Consider the following 12,910-nt stretch of genomic DNA (forward strand, 5'->3'; position numbering starts at 1 on the left):
TGCGCATCGAAACAAACATTCGGGATGCTTTCATACTTAAACAGTTCTTCTTATCTGTTTTTCTAGATGTGGAGAAGGCATATGACACAACGTGGCGTTACGGAATCCTGCGAGACCTGTCGGCAATGGCCATCCGCGGGAATATGCTAAACGTTATAGAGAGCTACTTGCAGAATCGCACTTTCCGGGTCAAAATAGGTAATGTGCTGTCCCGTTGATTCATACAGGAAACTGGGGTACCTCAGGGAGGCGTTCTCAGCTCTACACTCTTCATAGTCGAGATGAACTCGCTCCGCACGTCATTGCCTTCAGCCATATCTTATTCCGTGTACGTCGACGACGTACAGATAGGTTATAAATCTTGTAACCTTACAGTGTGCCAACGACAGGTTCAAGTTGCCCTGAACAAAGTCTCTAAATGGGCCACAGAAAATGGCTTTAAAGTAAACCCAAATAAAAGTTTGTGTGTTCTATTCACACGAAAGAAAGGACTCGTAGCAGACCCCGAAGTGGAACTACACGGACAGCTCATACCAGTAAACACAGCATATAAATTTTTAGGCACAATTCTAGACTCGAAACTGACTTTCATTCACCACATAAAGTACCTTAAAACCAAATGCTTAAAAGCAATAAGCATTCTTAAAATATTGTCGAACACCACATGGGGCAGTGACAGAAAGTGTTTGTTAAACTTATACAAAAGCCTTATTCGTTCACGGATAGACTACAGTGCGAAGTATGCTCCGGGAGTACATATCCGGATGCACTTTCGGGAACTTCAATCAAAACACTCTTGCCCGGAATTCTTTACTGACACATCAGTCACATGCTGGCGTGTCCTTTGTGGCAATTGGTCCATCCTTTTCTGAATCCGGTGAAATGCATCCAGAAACAAGCATATTTACAGCTGAGGCTCATGCCCTATGTGTGCAGGGAAGCATATAATGAAAACAGAGCTTCAAAAATCCGTTTTATTCACCAAATCTTTAAGCGTAGTAAAGGCATTAATGTCTCCTCGTAAACACAAAAACCCTGTGCTCAGTGAGCTCTATTCAGTGCTGTGCACAGCATATACGTCTAGCCAACGTGTCACTGTATGATGGGTACGTGGCCACAGAGCTATTTAGGGCAACATGCTTGCAGATGAAACTGCCGTTTCCCTTGTAAGAACGGGGAACACCTCCTCTATAGCTGTCCCTGCAATAGATTTGAAGCATTTCCTACGCAAAAGCCTTAGGAGCTATTGGCAGCACTTATGGGACACGGAAACAAGAAATAAACTTCACGCCCTGCTGAGACCCTGCTTTTGGGAGCCAAAAATTGGCTCAAATATCTTTATGCGTCCCATTGCTCCAGATTGGTGTCGAGCATTTATTCATGCTTTATTGGATCCCTGTATCATCCTTGATTGATTTAGACTGCGTTATAATCATCATGAACTGGTTGTGGATTGTTTTTACTCATTTTCTCAAAGCAGCATTTCTGGTGGTGTCTCCCTTTTGGAGTTAAGGTATCTCTGGTTCTACTTGTCCTATCACAATAATTATTTGTTTGTCAGAAAGGTAGACAAATAGAGATTGGAGTGGGCATATAATATAAACAAATATTATGACATAAATATTAAAAAAGTAGTAATTTGTCCTGGGTGGTACTATGAGTCCAGACTTTAAAAAGTTTGAGAAGCTGTAACTTTGGTTCCAATCAGTCTAGAGCATTCATACTTGTATCACTTATAATGAAGAAATGAAGAGAATGACATCCCGGCGATCATCATTACGAGGAGAAGGCACGAGATCAGCGTTCGGACACCACCATCTTGTTCTCCCTGCCTACTGTTCCAAGCTACCGCCTGTTTGTTGGACTTGCCCAATAAACCTCTTTACATTTGGTGGATCGTGCTGGGTACGCCCATCCGGCACCCTGGAACTCCGATCCCGCACGTTGCACTCGACCATGCCAGCTGACGCTACCCAACCGCCGCCACCTCTCCCGGCCGCTGTTTGCTCCGGCCCGGTTCGCCAGCGAGACCCCCCGGTATTTTCGGGTACGGAAGACCAGGACGTCGAGGACTGGCTGTCGTCCTACGAAAAAGTTAGTGGACCCAACAAGTGGGATGACGCTGCTAAGTTGAGTACCGCTTACCTGGCTGGCGTGGAAGCTGTGGTATACGAACCACGAATCTGAATTTGAGAACTGGTCCGCTTTCAGGGAGGCAATATCTGCCGTTTTCGGTCGCCCTGCCGTGCGGAAGTTACGCGCCGAACAACGGCTGCGCACACGGGCACAGGAACCTAATGAAACTTTTACCGCCTATATTGAGGACATAATCGATCTCTGCAGGCGCGTCGATGCCTCAATGAGCGAAAGTGCCAAAATACAGCATATTATGAAGGGTGTCGACGACGATGTCTTTCAAATGCTTCTTGCGAAGTCTCCTGGCACTGTGTCTGAAGTGGTAACCCTGTGCCAGAGCTATGACGAATTGAGAAGGCAGCGAGCTCTCACCCGACGTTCACCTCAGACGTACAACCAACCACTCGCTGCACTGGACGTCGTGCCTGACCAGTCATACCTTCTCGCACAAATGAAAGACTTTGTGCGTGAGGAGGTGGCCCGTCAGTTGTCTCTCCTGCCGCTTGCTCAGCGTCAGGAGCTCCCACAGCAGCAGCAACTGCAGCAACCAATCCCGTTGGCTCCCGTACTTCGACATGTCATTCAAGAACAGATTTCCGAGGCTACGCCGGTGCCCATTCAGCAGCACCCTGTCGCCGCGCCTCTTAGTTACGCTGAGGTAGTAAAGCGGCAGCAGCTACAACAGCGCTCATCGTTCCATGGTGTGTCGTATGCTGCAGCCCCGACTCAGTCGTCCGTGACATGGGCTGCTCCCATCACTGCAAATCCCTGGCGAACGCGCGACAACCGACCGATCTGTTTTGCATGCGGCGGCCATGGTCATATAGCCCGACACTGCCGTCGTCGCGCCCCAGGATACTCAGACACCCGTTCACCGAACTACATGGATCGTCCCCGCTCTCGTTATGAAAGTCCGGATCCCCAAACAAGCACGTCTTCACGTGACTATCCGCAACCCACGTCTCGTCGCTCACCTTCACCCCATCGCCGCTCCTTGTCACCCATGCCTCGTCGACCAGCCCCTGAAAATGAGGGAAACTATCCCCCGCAGTTCCAGAGGCAAGAACTGCGCTGTCAAAATGCTCAAGTCCTCGAACTTTGCCGTCGAATATTGTCGAAGTTTTCGTTCAAGGCACCCATGCGTATGCTCTTGTCGATACCGATGCTGCCGTTTCTGTTATAGATGCCAAACTTTGCCGCAAGCTGCGAAAGGTAACTACGCCTCTTGAGATGATGCCCTTATGTACAGCGAATGGAGACCCTGTTCGGCCTATAGCCGCCTGCACTGCTCGACTTATCATTGCTAAAGAACACTATATTGTTGAGTTTGTCGTCCTTTCATCCTGCTCGCACGACATAATACTTGGCTGGGACTTTCTATCGTGTAATCACGCCGTTATTGATTGTGCCAGATCTGCACTTGAGCTCTTCCCCTTGTGTGACCCGCCCTACAACCACATTCATCAAGCCGCCCACAAAATAGTCGTAACAGAGGACACAGAAATTCCGCCGACATCAGCTGTTTTGCTCCTAGTGTTCTGCAACAGCATATGTGACGAAGCTGCATTCTTTGAACCATCACGCCTCCTTCTAAGTCGGAAGCCACTTCTTCTGCCTTATTCGACCCTGTCTATTTCGAATGGAACAAGCGCACTCTGCCTCACAAATCCTCTTCCGTATCCCATCCAACTGCTTAAAGGTGAATCCCTTGGATGCGTGCAACCCATTGATATCGGACAGATTTTTTCCGTGCAGCAAGATTCCGCTCAACGCGACCTCGACGCCGTCAGTGCTCTTAACCCTTCTGATGTATCAGCTGCCGACCTATTCAGTTCGTCGATCGCAGACAGACTGTTGCCATTTGAACGCTCTGCTCTTCTCCAGCTGCTCTACCAGTTCCGCGAGTCTTTCGATGTTGCCCAACGTGCCCTTGGCCGAACTTCTACCATTGTTCACTACATCGACACCAGGCTCCAACTCGCCAGTGCAACAACGTCCGTACCGTGTCTCCACTGCGGAACGTCAAGTTATTACCGACCAGGTTGACGATATGCTTAAACGCGACGTTATTCGCCCTTCACAAAGTCCGTGGGCATCCCCTGTGGTTCTCGTTTAAAAAAAAGATGGCTCGATTCGCTTCTGCGTGGATTACCGGCGCCTAAACAAGGTCACTCGAAAAGACGTGTACCCTTTACCCAGAATTGACGATGCCCTTGATTGCTTACAAGGTGCCGAATTTTTTTCATCGTTAGATTTGTGTTCCAGGTATTGGCAGGTGCCTTTAGCAGAGGCTGACCGCTCAAAGACAGCCTTCGTCATGCCTGACGGTCTATATGAATTTAATGTCATGCCCTTCGGCCTCTGCAATGCGACTGCCACCTTCGAGCGCATGATGGACTCAGTTCTGCGGGGTTTGAAGTGGCACATAGGTCTCTGCTACCTCGACGACATTGTTGTCTTTGCTCCAGATTTCGCAACCCATCTCGAACGCCTCAACCATGTCCTGACTTGTCTGAAGAATGCTCAGCTCCAACTCAATCTGAAGAAGTGCCGTTTTGCTGCGCGAAAACTTACAATTCTCGGTCACGTCGTATCAAAGGACAGTGTACTTTTGCGGACCCGGCTAAACTACGTGCCGTCACCGACTTTCCCAAACCGACAACTATAAAGCAGTTAAGAAGCTTCGTAGGGTTATGCTCCTACTTTCGCCGGTTTGTGCGCAACTTTGCCTCTATAATTGCGCCTTTAACCCAACTTTTAAGCCGCGCCACCAGTCTCTCGTCGTGGTCTTCTGAGTGTGACCAAGCCTTCTCCACCCTCCGCCGTCTCCTGACGTCACCACCTATACTGCGCCACTACGATCCTAAGGCCGCAACTGAGGTTCACACAGACGCCAGCGATGTCGGCCTGGGTGCTGTTCTCGCACAACGAAAGCCTGGGTTCGCAGAGTATGTCGTCGCATACTGCCAGCAAAACGCTCACCAAGGCTGAGTCAAACTATAGCTTCACCGAGAAAGAATGCTTGGCAATAGTCTGGGCGCTTGTCAAGTTCCGCCCATACTTATATGGCCGCACGTTTGTTGTAGTTACGTACCATCATGCATTATGTTGGTTGTCTTCGCTGAAGGATCCGTCAGGTCGCCTTGCCCGCTGGGCTCTTCGACTTCAAGAGTTTGATATCCGTGTTATATATCGTTCCGGACGCAAGCATGCCGATGCTGATGCACTGTCGCGGTCACCACTATCCACCGAAACTGCGTCCATATCCACTATAGACCACCCAATGTCAGCTCTTGACGTCGCCACCGTGTCCTCTGCACAGCGCCACGATCCATGGATCGCTTCGCTTCTTGACGTTTTATCTGAGGCACCCACCCTTTCGCCTACTCGAACACTGCGACGCCAAGCTTCGCACTTCAGCATTCGTGATGGCCTCTTGTACCGGCGGAACTACTCGCCAGATGGTAGGAAGTGGCTCCTAGTGATCCCCCGAACGCTGCGCTCTACAATCTGCGCGTCCTTTCACTCCGACCCGCAGTGTGCTCACAGGCGGTGTCTTCAAGATGTATGAACGTTTACGCAAAAGATACTACTGGCGCGGAATGTTTCGCTTTGTCCGCAAGTTCATTCGCGGCTGCCACGAATGTCAGCGACGAAAAACCACCGCATCCTGCCGCAGGTTCATTACAGCCCCTTCCGTGCCCAGACGGCCCATTCGACCGTGTTGGAATTGACCTATATGGACCTTTACCTTTGACCACAGCGGGAAACCGATGGGCTATCGTTGCTGTCGACCACCTTACACGATACGCCGAAACCGCTGCTCTTCCCACGGCGACAGCACAGGACGTCGCCTCCTTCATCCTCAATCGTTTTGTGCTGCGACACGGTCCTCCTCGTGAACTCCTCAGTGACCGTGGCCGCGTATTTCTCTACGATGTAATTCAAGCACTTCTCCACCAGGGCAATATTGTACATCGGACGTGTACTGTCTACCACCCTCAGACGAACGGTCTGACTGAGCGGTTTAATCGGACACTGGGCGACATGCTTGCGACACATGTCGCATCTGATCAAACAAACTGGGACCTGGTTCTTCCATTTGCGACATACGCGTATAACACCGCTACGCAAGTCACAACCGGATTTTCCCCTTTCTTCCTTCTGTACGGTCGCCAGCCGTCGCACACAATCGACACGTTGCTGCCATACGCACCAGATGCCTCAGAGTGCACGCCCGTGTCGGAAGCCGCCCGTTACGCTGAAGATTGCCGACAACTAGCCAAGCGCTTTACTACGGCCGACCAACAACGCCAGAAAAATGCCCGCGATGACGACCGCCCTCCTGTCGCAACATTCGCTCCTGGAGCACTTGTCTGGCTTCATGTACCGCCCTGCGCTCCTGACTTGTCATCCAAACTGCTTTCCAATTATCATGGTCCCTACCGCGTCGTCGAGCGTACCTCCCCCGTAAACTACGTCATTGAACCTCTTACGCCGCCCGGCGACCGTCGTCGACGTGGACGTGATGTTGTTCACGTAGGCCGCCTCAAGCCGTACTTCGACCCTCTTGTCCCCACCTGTTAGATCGCCAGGATGGCTCCACCTTTCTCGACGGGGGCAGTTATAATGAAGAAATGAAGAGGAATGACATCCCGGCGATCATCATCACGAGGAGAAGGCACGACATCGGCGTTCGGACACCACCATCTTGTTCTCCCTGCCTACTGTTCCGAGCTACCGCCTGTTTGTTGGACTTGCCCAATAAACCTCTTTACACACTGCATACTCCGATTACTCAAGATCATTTTTATATGTCGACATATATTACACCATATATAGTTTGGTAAATAGGCCACCTCCAAGCATGTTATGAATTCCTTAAATTTCTAGAAATATATTTATTATGTAAGAAAACTGAATGTATATCCTAAATTAGCAGATGGAAATACATAAACTCCACAAGTTCCATCACAATCGCCTCAGAAATAAGAAAAAAGTTCGTCAAAGCAGGGTCTCCCCTTAAACCACAATTAGGGAATTGGCCACCCACTACGAAAACACGACAAACCGAAGTCACTCTTTGCCGCCTTAGAATTGGCCACACGTATGGCACGCACTCTCGCCTGTTGACTGGTAATGAACCCCCTTCCTGTAGCAAATGTGGTGAGATGCTAACTGTAATTCATGTCTTAATAGAGTGCAAGGAATTAGAGCCTCAAAGAAAGAAATACTTCCCCTTAGCATACAAACAACATATTCCTCTACACCCAGCAATGTTTCTGGGCACAGAACTGTTTTTTTTTTTTTTTTTTTTCTACAGGTTAATTTTAATGTTTATTGAAGATGCCGGTATATCGCGAGTCATCAGCCCCCTACATTTGTAGCATATCCTCTCTTCAGAGGCTGCTGTTGCGACAGCAATATTGTAGAGCGCGCTGTCGAGCACCGCCCGACAAGGGTGTTCGGGGGTTCAAATTTTGCGGTTTTTCTCACTGCGATTCGTGCGCATTCTTTGTATACATGATGCGCCATCTCTTGAGGGATAAATAAACTTTGTTTGTTGAAGTTGACTTCCCTTTGCACTAGGGTGCAGCACAATGTCCAGCACGGCTTCTGGATACCAGAGCGTTCTCACTTGCGCGCACATCCGCATGTTCGCGTGGTTCGCTGAGGAGCATGACCACATTTTCACCGTGTGCGTTTTACAGTGGCGTATTTAGTGAAAGCTTCTAGGGGTTTCCATTGTCAATAGCTTTATTTTGAGGCGCATACAGCTGCAGAATCATGCTGAGAAAGAACAGCGACACCTGCAGTACCGCCGCAACCTCTTCCAAGAGCTGGTGGGTGACGTGAGGGCTAGAGCCAAAAAGCGGGGCCCCTCTGCGCAGAAGGAGTGCGAGGAAAGGCTAGATGGGAGGAGCCATTTCATCTACAAGCTCCCAGGCTGAAGCAGCGAGGACTGTGCTGCTTGTAGCGATCGAAAAACAAATGGAGGCAGGAGGGAAAGTGTGTTTTTCTACGAAACCTGCAGTAACAACCCTGGCCTGCACCCAGGAGAATGCTTCGAGCTGTATCACACGCTGCTCAAATATCAGTAGAGGAGTTGCCTGCAGAATGCAAAAGAAAAAATAAATATCCTGTGAGTTTTTCTTCCACAGTTGGTGGTTTTGTTAGCGGCGCCACAAACTGGCAAAATAGATTCAGACCGGAACAGCCGGAAAGTGGGTAAAAGTTTCGGACCGCAAAGGGTTAATATTGAAATCACCACCCAGTATTACAGTTTATTGGTTATTATTTACATATGTCAAGAAATCATCTAAAAATGCAATGAAATTCAGATGAATTACCATCAGGTAGCCGGTAACACAAAGGAACTATGAAATTTTAAAATTGAACACTTATTACCTGGTAATGAGCTGTAACTACAGTAACATTTTCGTGCAATACAGCTAGTAAAGAATTGCCAAGTAACACAATGACACCACCCCCTCAACGACTTGGCCTAAATAAGGAAAACATTTTTATATGAGGTCATGTAAACTCATCTGAAATATCCGATTACCAGGTTTCTGTTAGCATAACCACATCAAAACAACCTTTAATTTGGTTAAACACGCACTCGAGTTCATTTACTTTGTTTCCTACTGACTGCACATTTGCATGGAAGCATTGCAGACATCTGCTTTCTTTACTTTCAAACCTCTTCACTAAGTCATGAGGGGCAATATATCCAAGGGTGTTCATTTTACAGAGCATCAAAAACAGTGCAAGAAAAAAATTGATTAAAAGATTTTCACCTGCAGTTTCAGAAATTCCATGCGTTTTTCTGAAACTGCAGGTGAAGGTCTTTTTATTCAGAAGTCTGCTGCGCCACTCGAGGTCGTCAATCTGAAGTTGGGCGAGGCTTTTAGCTTGATCTAAGTCTTGTACAACTGCAACACTTAATCATGTTTGAGCCCCAAAGTCATTCATAACCAAAACAAATTGCTAGGCTGCAGCAACAGCAAATACAGAGTTTTAGAATACGGCCCTCTAGAGTTTGGGGCATGCAGGAGTGAAGAGTTTTAGAATAGGGCTTTGTGTTTGCAGATAGCCTTATGCGCTTGCAACGCCACTACGGCGTCAAGGAAAAGCTGCTGTAAATATCAAAATAAAATATACCATTTTATGATGAAGAGGGGCTCCCGCTCAATCAGTGAAAAAGCGTGCCTGACGAAAAACCCAAATGCGTCTCACACATGTGCAGTGGCTTTGACTCTTCGTGGCCCCAAAACGTTTCTCATGAAAGTTCGTACACACAGAAAGAGAGCGAGAGCAAAGTCTAACCAACCTCTAGAATAGGTTGGTTAAACCTGTTTAACACTGTTGCCACTGCCGAAGTGTGCTGCCGAAACACAACCCTGTGCAAAGCGTTGGTTAATAGAATGTTAAAGTATGTTTCGTGGGCAGACATTGAGAAGAAGAGAAATATTCGTATAAAAGGTGAGGGCTGCGATCACAAGCTCCACATTCCACATACAGTTTTCTGCTAAAAAGTGATTGTAATGACTCTCTGCCTTTTGTCTCAAGGGTATATTCTGGCCAGAGTGTTAGCCGGTGTTCGAATAGCCGTGGCAGTGTGTGGTAAGCGTTTGACTGAGGTGTGTGCTTCTAGGCTCACGAGGTCCTTCAGGCTGAGATGGACGTGGTGAAGAAGGGCATGGGCCACGGGGATCTCAGCTTAGAAGCCTACTGCCAGGTGTGGGACGAGTGCCTCGCTCAGGTGCTATTCCTGCCTGCCCAAAACCGGTACACACGTGCCAACCTTGCCTCCAAGAAGGACCGCATTGAATCACTGGACAAACGCCTTGAGGTGAGCCCTCTTCTCTCCACAAAGTGTTCATGCTGTTCTCTGGCATAGCAAGCAAGGGAGAGTGATTGTAGTGCCCACACTGATAGCTAAATTCTTTTTTTTATATATATTTTTGTTGTGTCATTTGCAGAATGCTACAGTACTACTGCTATTCCAAGGTGGCAAAGGAGACTTCCTAATGCAGAGTGCAATTGATGCGCAAATGTATGCAGCCGAGCAGGCAGTGAACTAGCCACGTGACACTTTGCTTCCACTGTTTAAATCCAAAGCTAGTCTTCTGACGGGTTGCTAGAACCTACAAAAGGATACTGATGTGCGTCTACAAATGGCGTCGGGAATGAGAGGCTACTGTACAATGTGTCGCAAAGATGGTGGTCGTGAACAAGTTTGTTGCCATTCCGTTTACTTGCTTTCATTTGCGAGATGGTTTGTTGGCTCTCTGAGTGTTGTGCAGCTGCTGCAAATAGATCTACGTAGATGTGGCACCAACCTGTAAATAAATTTAGTCGCCGACACGCCCGGTGAAGCATAGCTATTAAGCTTAATGGCTTAGGCAGTGTGGCCGTGACGAAAATTCGCTGCTAGCCAATGTAGGCCAACGGGCTGCAAGCCATTGCAGAATACTTCTCGCCAATATGTTCGTGCGAGTGGCTCATCAATGATCGTCCCCAAGATCATGATTCCCTTTCCCTACCGTAGAACCGCTGAGCTAGTCCACACTGTTTGTAACACTCCCACCGAAGACAAGCTGGGTTTGTCCGTGCTGAAACAAGCACTTATGCACTGCTGCCTTCAAACTACCCTGATGAATTTTGCTTAGTTCTCTTTGGCTTCAACAGATGGCGCAGTAAAAAAATAAAAACGTGCTCAAAGCTTGCATCTTGGCCGAAAAATGTTTCGATGCTGGCAACTGGGATTTAAAAATGGCGTCCTCCTCTGTGGGTGCGCGTGCCTGGAACAGCTCCGCTCCGGGGAAAAAAAAAACTTTTGTTTGCGAACGTTTTGTCGGACTCGGACAGTGAAGAAGAAGTTTGGTTCTTCTCTGAGAGTGGCAGCGAGGATACTGAGCAGCATATCTTCTTGGAATCATCGGATTCTGACAACAGCGTCTCGACGTGTCGGCAGTGGACACCGATAGATATAAAGAACCCCCATCGCCGCCTCCTAGGTTTGTTTTCATGGTCGCGCCTGGCATAAAGGTACCCGTGACAGAAGATGGAAACTGTGCGCAGTATTACTACAGAAAGTCGGACAACTTTGCTGTGCAGTGCAGTGAAGCCAACCCTCCCTCTATATTTTCAAAAAAATATTTTGCATATATCTTACAAATAAAGTGTCTTTAGGGATATATTTTGGTTGTTTCAAGATACGTATTAGGCAAATTTAAAAAATCGGTATTTTTGTATTATTTCTGGGGCCAAAAATCTCGGTAGGGAAAGGGTTAAAACTGCATGAAGTTTGTTGTCGCATATCCAATAAGATCTGCGTGCCCAACGGCAGCTAATTGGCCCAATCTTTGCACACACGTTACAAAATACATGCTGCGTTTGTTGCCATTCCCTCCGTGTGCGTCGCATTATTATTTCGATTGATCTGGTCGACTTGGATGAACCTTGTACCTACAGATACGGCCCCGGCCGACACGGCAGTGTCTTGCGAATTTCAGCATTCGGGCGCTGTGTGTTCGATCCCCGCATCAGAACGGCATCAAGGAGCGCTCGCAGTGGCAAAGCTCGCTACTGCGTCGGCCGGGGCGGCATGTTCGCGGCGCATTCGGCACTCCTTTTGCACTGAAATGCCATCTTTTGGGCAGCGTCGAGCACAAGGGGGTCCGTGGTGCACACGACATGTGGCAGTGTGTGTTTGCCTATACCGAATCTATAGAATATTTGAAAAATCAGATAATAGATATTTAATTCGCAAATCAAGTTATTCAAATATTCCCTATTTGATTGAATTTGGTGATACAGTCAAATCTCGTTAATTTGAACACGCTTAATTCGAACTATATTTGCGACGGTTGATTCGAACATACTGCGGACCGACAATACTCTCACCAGCGCAGCAAATAACGCAGCGGTGCCTCCGACCGGCATTGCTCCGACACCGCCATAGAGGAATAGCTGAGGAGAGACCCCATAATTTAGCGGCAGAGGCCCAATCCGGCGAACGAAACTGCCAGCGCCGGCAAGAGCTCGCTTCCCGATAATGACAGAAAACGAAACTTCAGGGAGCGGGGTAAGCTGGCCCGGCGGCGCCGGCACCCATGCCGGCAAATGCTCGCTTCCCGATAACGGCAGAAAAGGAAACTTCAGGGGGCGGGCCAATCTGTGCCGGGCCGGCTGTACCGGCGGCGGTCGCGCACGGAGACAGTCGAAGGTAAGGGAGCTGCAAGGGAGTTGAGAGAGAGGATGAGGGGAGTCACAGAAGCCACTGCCACCGAAGCGGCGGAGTTGCCAAGGCCAAATCCGCTTCCCTGCCACCCTCCTCCCTCACCTTCGACGGTCGTCGCCATGTCGGAGCCGTCTGCTCCCTGAAATTTCGTTTTCTGCCGTTATCGGGAACCGAGCGTTGGCCGGCATGGGCGGTTGCACTCGCTATGTGCTTGCTCGCCACAACATTTCACGACTGACACCGTTCATGCGTCGTGCTATGGTGCTCGAATACTTCAAAAATACGTCCTTCCTCTAATTCAAACAAATTTTCGGGCCCCTGGGAGTTCGAATTATCGAGATTCGACTACTATTCGAGTATTCGCTGACACCTAGTGTTTTTTTTTTTTTTTTTTTTTTTTTTTTGGCGCACACACTCAGTAGCCAGATTTAATTGCTATAACCAGTTTTAGCCAACTACACATGCAACGAAACAGGGTTGAGGGTGGAAAACCAATAAAAACCTCAAAAAACATTCCCCCACGCT

General features: G+C 48.5%; 1 protein-coding gene across 1 annotated transcript in view; it reads left to right on the forward strand.

The window, feature by feature from the left end:
• The window catches only part of LOC119461920 (cell division cycle 5-like protein), a 137,334-nt gene that overhangs the window by 118,213 nt on the left and 6,211 nt on the right, over positions 1-12,910 (forward strand). Inside the window, 1 exon segment of the mRNA XM_037723286.2 lies at positions 9,794-9,991. Coding sequence (XP_037579214.2) covers positions 9,794-9,991 — 198 coding nt within the window.

Source organism: Dermacentor silvarum, chromosome 8 (genome assembly GCF_013339745.2).
Source record: "Dermacentor silvarum isolate Dsil-2018 chromosome 8, BIME_Dsil_1.4, whole genome shotgun sequence".
In the NCBI taxonomy this organism is placed as follows: domain Eukaryota; kingdom Metazoa; phylum Arthropoda; class Arachnida; order Ixodida; family Ixodidae; genus Dermacentor; species Dermacentor silvarum.